Source organism: Beta vulgaris, chromosome 5, assembly GCF_026745355.1.
Source record: "Beta vulgaris subsp. vulgaris cultivar EL10 chromosome 5, EL10.2, whole genome shotgun sequence".
NCBI lineage: Eukaryota > Viridiplantae > Streptophyta > Magnoliopsida > Caryophyllales > Amaranthaceae > Beta > Beta vulgaris.
Genome location: NC_079206.1, coordinates 54,950,591 through 54,962,704, shown reverse-complemented (window position 1 = coordinate 54,962,704; position 12,114 = coordinate 54,950,591). Strand labels below are relative to the sequence as shown.

Sequence of the window (12,114 nt, the reverse complement as noted above, 5' to 3'; positions counted from 1 at the left end):
TTCTACGAGGTTTGCTTTGAGACGTCTATGCACAACTTGGTCTCGAACCCAACCCATATTGCTCATATATATTTCTTGACTTGCTATGCGATTCTCAGTAGTAGCGTATGCGAAAGGCTCATCAGAGGTCCCTACATTTCTTTGTGTTGAAGTAGTAGGGCGTGGAGCTTGGTCATAATCATTAGGATGGAATATGATGTTTCATCTTGAGAATAGTGATAATTTTCATTCGAATTGTACTGATTTTCTTGTTAATGTGAAGCAAATTGGGTAAGAAGGTGTATTTGAGAAACTCATATTATGTTGGGGAATTGTTGGTTAAGTTGAGTAGGATAAATCATATTTTGTAACTTGTATCCTAAATGAAAATTTCGATTAGTTTGAGAATTAAGGGTGCGTTCTATTCAACTTATTGGACCTGAACTTATTGGAACTTATCTGAACTGAACTTATTGAACCTGAACTGAACTTATTGGAACTTATTAAACCTGATTGGACCTGATTCAACTTATTGGACCTGATTGAACCTGATTGGAACTTATTGGACCTGATTGAACCTGATTGACCTTATTGGATCTTATTGGAACTTATTGACCCTGATTGAAACTTATTAGACCTTATTGGACCTGATTGAAACTTATTAGACCTTATTGAACCTGATTGAAACTTATTTGACCTTATTAGACAAAAACATTGACCATGAATAACATAAATATTACCACTAACGTAAATACTACCCCTCAAAATTTTTTATGGAATAATAATTATTATAATTCGTCCTTTAAAAAATAATGATTATTAATTATCGAAGATGAAGAAAGATACTCCAGTGATGATAATGAAGCAATCAATAGATAACATTTATATCTTTCATAGTTATTAGTAACGAAAACATGTTATCTCTAGTTATTTAAAGACGAGCGAATTGCAAAATATTGTAATTATAATTATTATTATTATTGTTAACCTTAATTATTTGACCATGATTATAATATTATTCGATAGCAATATGAATAATCAAATAATAGACAATAATACAAGTATAATACTATACATTGTGGTACTTTAATAAAAAATTCTAATAATAACATAATCAGCTAATAGTAATATGAATTATAAAATAATAGACATAATACAAATAAATAATAAAATAATAGACATAATACAAATAAATAATAATAAAGACACTAATACAAGTATAATACTATATAATCATTGTGGTACTTTAATTAAAATTCTAATAATAGCATAATCCGCTAATAGTGATATGAAATTATGAATAACAAAATAGTGGACAATAATACAAATGTTTATTAAACATTGACTATTTGGACCTTATTGGACCTTATTAGACCTGATTGGAACTTATTGGACCTTATTAGACCTGATTGGAACTTATTGCACCTGATTGGAACTTATTGCACCTTATTGGAACTTATTGGACCTTATTAGACCTTATTGGAACTTATTGCACTTATTAGACCTTATTGCAACTTATCTGAACTTATCTGAACTTATCTGAACTTATTGGACCTGAAACTTAATTTTTTAAGTTGAACACAATGCACCCTAAGTTGGATTAATGTGAGGTTGTTGATGCCTTTTGAATTTTGAAGGATTTTTTTTTTACCGATTTTGGGATCCATAACTCATTTTTATTAGGAGAGGTTTTTTTTTTTTTTTTTTTTTTTTTTGTGGCGGTGGATAAATGATGAAAGGAAACAAATATGAATTTCAATAACAAAATTAACTCAAAAATAAGATGTGTATAAATAGCTCAATATTGGTTTCTATTTATAGACAAAAAAAAATAGTTGTTCCGTATCTTTTAAAATTAAAAAAAATTAAACTGACAAAATACTCGTTGTAAAAATTTGCAACGTTAACAATTTTGAGCAATATAGGCCATTAGATTGGAGAAATAAGGATGACTAGATGTCGCCATGTAGTAGAAGTGGGGGACGCTTCATTTTCAGCTTCCTCTCAACTCGCGTGCCATGTGGCGATGATCCAACTTTTGCAATGGGGGTTTGATCGTTCCCAGGATCTAATCAAACTCCTCTTTCCTCCTTTTTTTTTTTTTGTTTGTTTGTTTAATGCTTTTTATTCCCTCTCTTCTCATTATCTATAATGAGATCAGCCAATAACTCCACTCTAAATTCATTCTATGATTATAAGTTTTTTTTTTTTTTTTGATTACTATGATTATAAGTTTATAACAAATAACTAACCAAAAACTCTTATTATAATACCAACATAAATTTAATTTATTGTGATTTACGAATGTCAAGTTATCAACGAGAGATTAGTTAATTAAAGTTTTTAAGAAGTACTACCTAAAATCAAAAATCAAATCCCGTCTATATTATGGCTATGTTTAGTTCACCTGAAATTTTCTGATCTGAACTTATCTGATCTGATCTGAACTTATTTTTTCTGATCTGAACTTATTTTTTCTGAACTGATCTGATTACATGATCTTATCTTTTAGATTTCTCTCAATATATAAGAAAAAATATAGTCATGTGGGATCTTGTTTGATTCGTCTCAATGAGTACTTTATTAATATTCAATTATTATAATTTTTACTAATATGTAATGAAAGATATTTAATAGTAAAAATAAATTTTAAAACTGAGAGATCTGATCTGATCTGAACTTATTTTTTCTGATCTGATCTGATCTGATCTAATCTGATCTGATCTGATCTGATCTAATCTGATCTGATAAGATCTGAAATAAGCAAAAATAAGGTGAACTGAACATAGCCTATGTCTTCTTATAAGTTGTAACTATCTAAAAAAATAAATATTGTTAATGATTTATTTTTTTTGAAAAAAAAAAGACAGAAGATAAAATGTAAGGAATTTTTTTTTACTGTAATTATAGTTGTAAATTGTAATGATATTTCTCTGACGGTTTGACCCCCAACCAAAAACAGGAAAAAGAGAGAAAAAAAGTGGAAAGAAAGAAGACGAAACATCTAGTACTCTCTCGCGAAATCTTTCAACTTCTAGACTCGTCTCTCTCTCCTCAACAAAAACCCCACTCCACCTCCCATCTCTCTTCATCTCAGAACTCCATAACTTTCTCAAAACTAAGTATTTCACATACTCTCTCATAACTACCACTCTTTCTTCGATAGTTTCTTTCTTCAATTGCACTCAATTCTTTCAATTTTCTTCAACCATTTGTTTCCATTTCTTCAAGGTACGTACTTCCTTATTGTCTTTCTCATTTTTTGTTTCATAATTTTCCATGTAGTTCTGTAATTTTGCTTGTTTTATTTTGTTGAAGTGTTTTTTATTTTATACCGTGTTGAGTTTGTTTCTGCTCTGTTTTAGTATAGCAATTGTACTGTAGTTTGATTTCTTCAACGTCATTATATATCTGTTCAAATTTTGTTTGCCCTTTTATATTATTAATGCTTTTATTTTGATTGTTCTGATTGATTTTGGAGACGTAATTTTTTCAAATGTCTTGGTATGTTATAATGTTATCTTATCAAAATTCAAACATTTTAGCGTTCACAAGAATTTGGGAGATATAATTGTAAGGAAAATTTAGCGTGATTACATGAGAATTCCGTAATTCTTGTTGTGAGTTCTGTTGCATGCGAACATTATGATTATTTGATATTAGAATCTCGGATCTTTAAATATTGTATGGAAAACTTATGTGTAAAATTTGGCTTCTGGGTTACATTGCAATTGAAATTGTGAATCCATTTGTGGGTAATGTACTTATGTTTGTAAAGTTACCTTGAAGTTGTTTAATTAGGAAGCATTTGATATATAGTTGCTTAAATTTGGTGGGTTTTTGGGTGGGTTCTTGTGTTTCTTTCGTACTTTTGTATTGCTGCATACCTTTGACTTGCAATATTTTGTTGGATGGTTAAATTTAACTGAATATGTAAAATGCAGGATTTTCTGATCAACAATGAATCCAGAAAAGTTCACCCACAAGACAAATGAGACATTAGTCTCTGCTCATGAATTGGCAATGACCAATGGGCATGTTCAGATAACACCACTCCATGTGGCCACCACTTTGGTTGGTGAACCTGGTGGTATTTTTCGGCAAGCGATATCTCATGCCGGTAATGGTGATGAGGCTGCAAATTCTGTGGAAAGAGTATTCAAGAGGGCTGTGAAGAATCTTCCTTCACAGAGCCCTCCACCTGATGAGATCCCAGCAGGCACAACTTTGATCAAAGCTATTCGACGTGCTCAATCCCTTCAAAAAGCTCGTGGGGATACCCATTTGGCAGTTGATCACTTAATTCTGGGGATTATTGAGGATTCTCAAATCAGTGATTTGCTCAAGGAAGCTGGGGTTGCAGTGGCTAAAGTTAAGGCTGAGGTTGAGAAGCTTCGAGGGAAGGATAATAAGAAAGTAGAAAGTGCCACTGGAGACACCACCTTCCAAGCCCTCAAGACTTATGGCCGTGATTTGGTGGAGCAGGCAGGGAAACTTGATCCTGTGATTGGTCGTGATGAGGAGATTCGTAGGGTTGTAAGAATCCTCTCAAGGAGGACAAAGAACAATCCGGTGTTGATTGGTGAGCCTGGTGTGGGTAAGACTGCTGTTGTTGAAGGCTTGGCTCAAAGGATTGTGAGTGGTGACGTTCCGAGCAATCTTTCTGATGTTAGGCTTATTGCATTGGATATGGGTGCTCTGGTAGCAGGAGCAAAGTATAGGGGTGAATTTGAGGAAAGGTTGAAAGCAGTATTGAAAGAGGTGGAAGAAGCTGAAGGAAAAGTTATCCTCTTCATTGACGAAATCCACCTTGTCCTAGGTGCAGGACGGACTGAAGGTTCCATGGATGCTGCGAACTTGTTCAAGCCTATGCTTGCTAGGGGCCAACTTCGTTGCATTGGTGCAACAACCCTAGAGGAGTACAGGAAGTATGTGGAGAAAGATGCTGCATTCGAACGGCGTTTCCAGCAAGTGTACGTAGCTGAGCCTAGTGTTCCTGATACAATTAGCATCCTTCGAGGTCTGAAGGAAAAGTATGAAGGCCACCATGGTGTTAGGATCCAAGATCGAGCCCTAGTGGTTGCTTCACAGTTATCTGCCAGATATATTACAGGTCGTCATCTGCCTGATAAAGCTATTGATTTGGTTGATGAGGCTTGTGCCAATGTCAGAGTTCAGCTTGACAGCCAGCCCGAGGAGATAGATAATTTGGAGAGAAAGAGAATGCAGCTAGAGATTGAGCTCCATGCTCTTGAGAAGGAGAAGGACAAGGCTAGCAAGGCACGGTTTGTGGAAGTTAATAAGGAGCTTGATGATTTGAGAGATAAACTTCAACCTTTAAAGATGAAGTACCAGAAAGAGAAGGAGAGAATCGATGAGATCCGCCGTCTCAAGCAAAAACGGGAAGAGTTCCTTCTTGCTGCTCAAGAGGCTGAAAGAAGATACGATCTTGCTAGAGCTGCGGATTTAAGATATGGAGCAATCCAAGAAGTTGAGGCAGCTATTGCGAGGCTTGAAGCTAATTCTAGCGAGGTAGAAATGTTGACTGAGACTGTTGGGCCGGAGCACATTGCAGAGGTGGTAAGTCGATGGACTGGTATACCAGTCACTCGGCTTGGTGAGAATGAGAAAGAGAAGCTAATTGGGCTGGAAGACAGATTGCACCAAAGAGTGGTGGGCCAAAACAGTGCAGTTGCAGCAGTTGCAGAGGCTGTACTGAGATCCAGAGCTGGACTAGGGAGACCGCAGCAGCCAACTGGCTCTTTCTTATTTTTGGGACCAACAGGTGTCGGGAAAACTGAACTCGCGAAGGCTCTTGCAGAACAACTTTTTGATGATGAGAATCTGTTGGTGAGAATTGATATGTCAGAGTATATGGAGCAACATTCCGTGGCCCGGTTGATTGGTGCTCCTCCAGGATATGTTGGCCATGAAGAAGGTGGGCAACTAACTGAGGCTGTCAGAAGGCGGCCATACAGTGTCGTGTTATTTGATGAAGTCGAAAAAGCGCATGCTGCTGTTTTTAACACTCTCCTGCAAGTGCTCGATGATGGTAGACTGACAGATGGCCAAGGCCGGACTGTTGACTTCAGGAATACAGTGATCATTCTGACATCTAATCTTGGGGCTGAGCATCTCCTCTCTGGGCTTGTAGGCAAGAGTTCAATGGATGCTGCTCGAGAAAAAGTGATGGAACAGGTATTGTTTTTACAACCCCAATTATTACTTGTTTGATCGACTATATGCTTCTGATTGGTAGTAGATGTATAACAATGTTGCATTATATTTGACAGGTGAGGAGACATTTCAAGCCTGAACTGCTAAATCGTCTGGATGAGATTGTAGTCTTCGATCCTTTATCACATGAGCAGCTAATGCGAGTTGCTAGGCTGCAAATGAAGGATGTTGCAAAGCGTCTTGCTGAGAGGGGAATCGCTTTGGCAGTCACAGATGCTGCTCTGGATTATGTCTTAGCAGAAAGCTATGATCCAGTAAGTATTTTTGCTGTCTAAACAGTGTTCTTTCTTCATGGTGTTTGGAATCAAATTGTAATACTAACATGTTAATTATTTGGTGGTCATTAGGTGTATGGTGCAAGGCCTATCAGGAGGTGGTTAGAAAAGAAGGTGGTGACTGAAATGTCGAAAATGCTTATAAGAGAGGAAATAGACGAGAACTCAACCGTCTATATCGAAGCTGGGATGGAGGGACTTGTTTATCGCGTGGAGAAAAATGGCGGGATGGTGAATGCTGCTACTGGACAAAAGGCTGATGTCCTGATTCAGGTCCCTAATGGACCAGGGAGTGGTATAACTCAAGCTGCGAAGAAGATTAAAATTCAGGAATTAGATGATGATGATGAGATGGTGGACTGAAAAACTGACGGATGATTTTTGTTTCTTTTAGAAGCTTTTCCCCTTCTTTTCATGGGTCTACAACTTAAAGAAGAAAGGAAAAAGAAATATGAGACTGCATGTTAGGGGTTGTTATAGTTGGTTTGGCTTCAAGTTGTATATAGCGTAGTTGTCTCTAGAGTTGTAATGCCGTTTGTCACTTCTGGGTTGTGTCCATATAAAAGTTGTTATGTTGGTTTTTGCAGATGTTGTGCTGTTTTGTTTTATCGAGGATTTTTCAATAATAAATCCTTTAGCCCTCTAAAAGCAAGAGTTCTTTCTACTGTTACCTGAAATTGCTTTCTTGCCCTTTGCTTATACCATTTCCTTTGTCTCCTTTTTTCTCTTTTCTCCTGTATTCCATTTCACTCATTGATCTGCATTCTTTGATCCAAATTCCTCTCCATTAATCACCATTTTCTCTCCTATTTTTGGTTGTATGTTTTAGTTCAAGAACGGTGGAAGCTGCTATTTAAATCGCGTTCTGTCTCGATATCGATTGTTTTTCTTAGACTAATTTGTACCGGAATAAAAGGAATCGGCTCTCACTCTTAACTTTACCAGATTGGGGATTTTGGTAGTTAAAGGATGGTTTGGGTACTCTGCTCCAGATCTTCACTAAGATCATTGGGGACATGTAGTAATTGAATTTGTCACCTTGCAATCATCTGTTTGTTTTTTATGTTATACTTTTACCTTATAATTTGCTTGACTATAATATGTTAGTTGGATATTGTTGCTTGACTTAGAGTTAATATTAGTAGATCTTAGGAATTGTTCTTACAAGTTGTTGTAGTAGTTCGTGATGGAAATCACAAGTGCTGTATGGATATTGTATCTTTGTGCCATGTTTTTGTGTAAATATTTTTTTGATGAATCCCCCCTTTGTTAGATCGCCATGGCTATTGAATGAAGATGTACAAGAAAAACATATTTTCTTTGTTAATGATATATATATGTGCTGGTAAAGTTGTTATGATGATTTAACTCTTGGATATACATTTTCCAGTGCCTCTTCTCCTTGTTGGTTATGGTTTTGGAGCTTCCTTTGTTGCCCTCTTTGCTCAATTGGGTAATGCTATGTACACAAAAGCAGCTGATGTTGGAACTGACCTTGTTGGTAAAGTTGAGCAGGGAATACATGAAGATGATCCTCGTAACGCTGCTGTCATCGTCGACCTGGTATATTATTCTATGCTTTCTTGGAAATGAGCTCTTCATTTTTTTTTGTTATTTTGTATGTAATAGTTTCATGCATATCAATGACCATGAACAACTTAAGTCCGCTTCGACATTTAAATTGAATGTGTACTTGTCCAGGTAAAACCTTTTGACGGAACCAGTTTTTAACCAAAGGTGCGAAGTTCCAGACATGGTAAAAGAAATATTGTATCTCCTACCTTTGTGGACTGCAATTAATCATTGCATGCTTATATGTGACACTTGATAGTAAGGATTGTGTTGTAATCTTATTTGGAGAGCAAATATCTGGAATGTGACTATGTAAGATATGTGAGATCATGAGAATGGACCGGAACTTCTGCAGGGCTTTATGTTATAGTTTCGGGGACCGCCTTTGTTGATATTGTGACAAGTCTAGGCTAGCTAACTGTCTGGTGTGCTTTACTAACCCAGTGTTGATCTCCCAAGCAGGTCTAGGATGCCCATATTTATCCATCCTTGCACTTATTTAGTACTTGCATAGCTGTTGTTTTATGAAGACCTGCACAATAACAATTATATATAGTTTTTTTTAACAATGCAGTGAAACGGGGTGCCTTACTTTTGCAGTGGCGAAAACTATCTTCAGTTTTGCTGTGATGTTCCTGCCTCATACTTCTGTTTCTTTTTGGGGTTTTTCTGGCTGGGGTAGGGTCGGGATTTCTGAAGTCATAAAGTTCGATTGAGGACTTGAGGTGAACTTCATGTCCTTATTAACTTGCTCTTTTCCGTCTTTGTGCCGTTTCGTTGCATCTGGGAAAGTTTAAAGTGAAAGATAATCATATTACAACTACATTAGTCTTGAGGGCGTAAGACCTTAAACAGATCAATTGCAAAAGAAGAGCCTAAGTTGTTAATCTATCAGATTATGCCAGGAGAGTGGAAATGCTCCAGCTCCATGTTCCTGAAAAAGAAGTATCTTTTCCTCCTCGCTGTTTTCCTTTTCTTCATCTCTGATGTGATTTATATGTGGTGCTCTTTTCATGTATATGCTGACCGTTTGTGTACTGATATGCTATCCGAAGCTTTTTCTGCAAACATTATATGATTAAATTTATTGAGGAGGCTCCATGGATTTAAGTGTTACCTTGAGCGATGAAATTAATGATGCGTGATTTACAGGTTCGAGATAATGTAGGTGACTGTGCTGCTCGTGGTTCAGATCTATTTGAGAGTATTGCTGTGAAGATCATAAGTGTCATGATATTAGGTGGGACAATGTCACAGCGTTGTAAAATTGAAGGTGCATGTCTGCAGGAGTATTAGACTTGAAGGGAGAAATGGAGCTCTTTACCTTGGAAGGATGAACTAAATTCTGGTTATGCGTGGCAGTAAGGTAAAACATTGTTAATCTATCCCTCAAAAAACATCATTAATTTATAACTCATGTTAGTTTTGAAAATTAATTTGCTTTGGTTAGCGAAAAAGATGATTGTAAGCGATACATACTGGAAACCTCTCTTTTATCTTATAGATGATCAGATACTAAAAGGAAAATGTGAGGAATTGTTATTGTATGATAGTGGTGTTCTTGCAGTTAGTGAATCCTGCCTTTTATGCTTCTATTTTTTCTAAGAGTCATCTGTCTCGGAGTTTGAATTGCAGGCAATCGGTAATTAGGCGAGTAATTTGAGGGCCATAGGGTAAGACAGTCGACGAATGAGAAAGTTGGCAGAAGATGGGAGGTTGTAAGCCATCCATATTCCATGGTGCTTCGGGAGCAAGCAGGTTGTCTTCCTTTGTTTGTTGGTCAGGTAGTAATTTCTTTTTCTTTTTTTGGTTGTTCAATACTATATAATTTTGTTATTGATTGTTAATTAAACTATCAGAGTAATATTAGTGACAACAGGTAGTAATTAAATCCAAATAACTGGTTTTGTATGCACAATGTGGTTGCTTGTGTAGAATTACGATGTAGGTTATTTGTTAATCTACTTTGGTGGGTGTTATGTTTGTTGTTTGGTGGGGTGTTATGTTAACTTCTATAATAACTTGTCAGGTGGAATCATTTGCTATGCGGTCTCACGAAGTAGATGCATTGCACGTTATAAAATGTCCAACTAATTGCACTTAACTGTTATGGGAGGAGGAACGGGTATGTATGGTGCAAGGTCTATAAGGAGGTGGTTAGAATAGAAGGCTGTGACTGAACTGTCGAAAATGCTTATATCTGAGGAAATAGACGAGACGAGACGAGAACTCCACCGTTGTATCGAAGCTGGGGCGGAGGGACTTGTTTACTGGCTTACCGCGTAGCGTAAATGGCGGGATGGTGAATGCTGCTACTGTCCTGGTTCAGGTCCGTAATTGACTAAGGAACGATTTAGCTCAAGCTTCAAAGAAGATTAAAATTCAGGAATTTGAACACTAGATGATGATGATGAGATGGTCGACTGAACAATTGATGGATGCTGTTTATTTTAGGAGCTTTTCCTCCTTAGCAGATGTTGTTATGTTTTGTTTTATCGACTGCTTCAATAATAAACAGAGTAAAGAGTGAAAAATGGGTAATAAGTTTGGTAAATATTTTGAAGAGTTTATGTCGAAGGAACAATTCCATTTTTTACTTGAATTGGACAAAATATGCGAAATTTCTCTTCTTTCTGCGGAAATATATCTTCTAGTTTTCATTGGTTTGATATAAGACAAATGAGAGAACTTAGATTGGAGAGATATTGAGAGGGAGTCTCTCCTTTACAAGCCAAGGATCGAAGGTAGAATAACCATTATTCTTAACATTTAGATGAAAAACAGTTTAAACAGTTATATATCTGAACATAGGATAATCATTTTTCATTATGTTGACATGTAGAAAATAGTCTAAAAGTTAATATGTTATAACCATAGTTTAATTCAACATGGTTTCTAAACATCTCACGTAGTAATCAGTAGAATTTGACATTTAAACTTCATTTCAACATTTTTTATTTGAAGTAAGAAGAATTTTTCTGGGATTCCCTTACACAAGCAAGACTCTCTCAATTTCCTTCTCTCCTTAAATTCCAAGCAAATGATTGAAGTAGGAATTGAATTCTAAATCTTGCTAGGGAAAATTGAGAAGCTCACCGTTTAAGTTAACCTCAACTCCTAACTTCATTTCAACATGGCTTCTAAACATCTCATGGCTATAATTAGTAGAACTTGACTATTTAAATTGAACTAGTTCTTGTCTCGGCTCATAAGCCTCCAATTATTTAGTAACTAGTTGTATATGCACGCGATGCGTGCGTCGACAATCTTCTGTAGTTATGTAGAAATTGACATGTTTTTTTGATTTAAAATTATTTTGATAGTGATAAATTATTGAGGTTCTTTTGTAGATGTTAGTACCTTTTTAAATTAAAGATGAATGATTTTTAACTGTTCAATACCGTCACTGTAAAATTTGGTAGATGATTTAATGATTTTCTTTTCAGCGACTTTAATATAGTTCTTTAACAATTATAGATGTTAATAAACCATATTGTTTGAACATTGTAAATATGAAATATTATGTTATCACGATATGTTGCTAACTTTTTTTGGTTGAAGATTCTAATTAATTTCGTGAATTGATTATGTCAATCTAGTTTATTATTAATGGTATTGCATATTCCATTTTTGACCTACTCACATGACAAGTTTCATTGATTCTCATTTTTCAATTTTTTATAAAAAGAAAATTATTAGAGGGTATTTTAGTCACTTCAAAAGAGGACACCACATCTCCTGCCTTGGCTTATATAATAGAGATTAATGTGCATTGGGAGTTTTCAAAAACAGAAATATTTGTCTTTACATGATTCTTTCCCTTACAAATACCAACATGAGCATTGTAGTGTAGTTGGTTAGTGCATTAACATATCAAATGAAAGGTCATGGGTTTGAGTCTTGAAACACACACTTTTATTATTTAATGTCTCATTTGATTGTATAGGGGAGGGAAGAGTACATGTAGTAGCATGACACTTGTTTATATATATATACATATATATATATATAGATTGGCTGTGTGTGGGAGGAAAGAATACATGTGGCAGCA

The 12,114-nt window shown here is 35.7% G+C and overlaps 1 protein-coding gene and 1 long non-coding RNA gene across 2 annotated transcripts; both read left to right on the top strand.

Moving 5' to 3' along the window:
- Nucleotides 1-2,954: 2,954 nt before the first annotated feature.
- On the top strand, nt 2,955-7,077 carry LOC104907875 (chaperone protein ClpB1). Its single transcript, XM_010696892.3, has 4 exons — nt 2,955-3,210; nt 3,924-6,177; nt 6,273-6,470; nt 6,564-7,077. Exons 2-4 carry the CDS (start codon nt 3,940-3,942, stop codon nt 6,852-6,854), a joined length of 2,727 nt encoding a protein of 908 aa, XP_010695194.2. The 5' UTR covers nt 2,955-3,210; nt 3,924-3,939; the 3' UTR covers nt 6,855-7,077.
- A 1,176-nt stretch (nt 7,078-8,253) lies between these two features.
- On the top strand, nt 8,254-10,705 carry LOC130591633 (uncharacterized). Its single transcript, XR_008969563.1, has 4 exons — nt 8,254-8,788; nt 9,216-9,429; nt 9,699-9,847; nt 10,093-10,705. It is a non-coding gene; the product is annotated as an uncharacterized LOC130591633 (long non-coding RNA).
- Nucleotides 10,706-12,114: the final 1,409 nt, after the last annotated feature.

Excerpts from the sequence above, each read along its gene's own strand:
- LOC104907875 (XM_010696892.3), top strand. The coding sequence starts at position 3,940 with ATGAATCCAGAAAAGTTCACCCACAAGACAAATGAGACATTAGTCTCT. Across the intron at positions 6,178-6,272 it reads GAGAAAAAGTGATGGAACAG|GTGAGGAGACATTTCAAGCC; the intron begins GTATTGTTTTTA and ends TATATTTGACAG. Across the intron at positions 6,471-6,563 it reads TAGCAGAAAGCTATGATCCA|GTGTATGGTGCAAGGCCTAT; the intron begins GTAAGTATTTTT and ends GGTGGTCATTAG.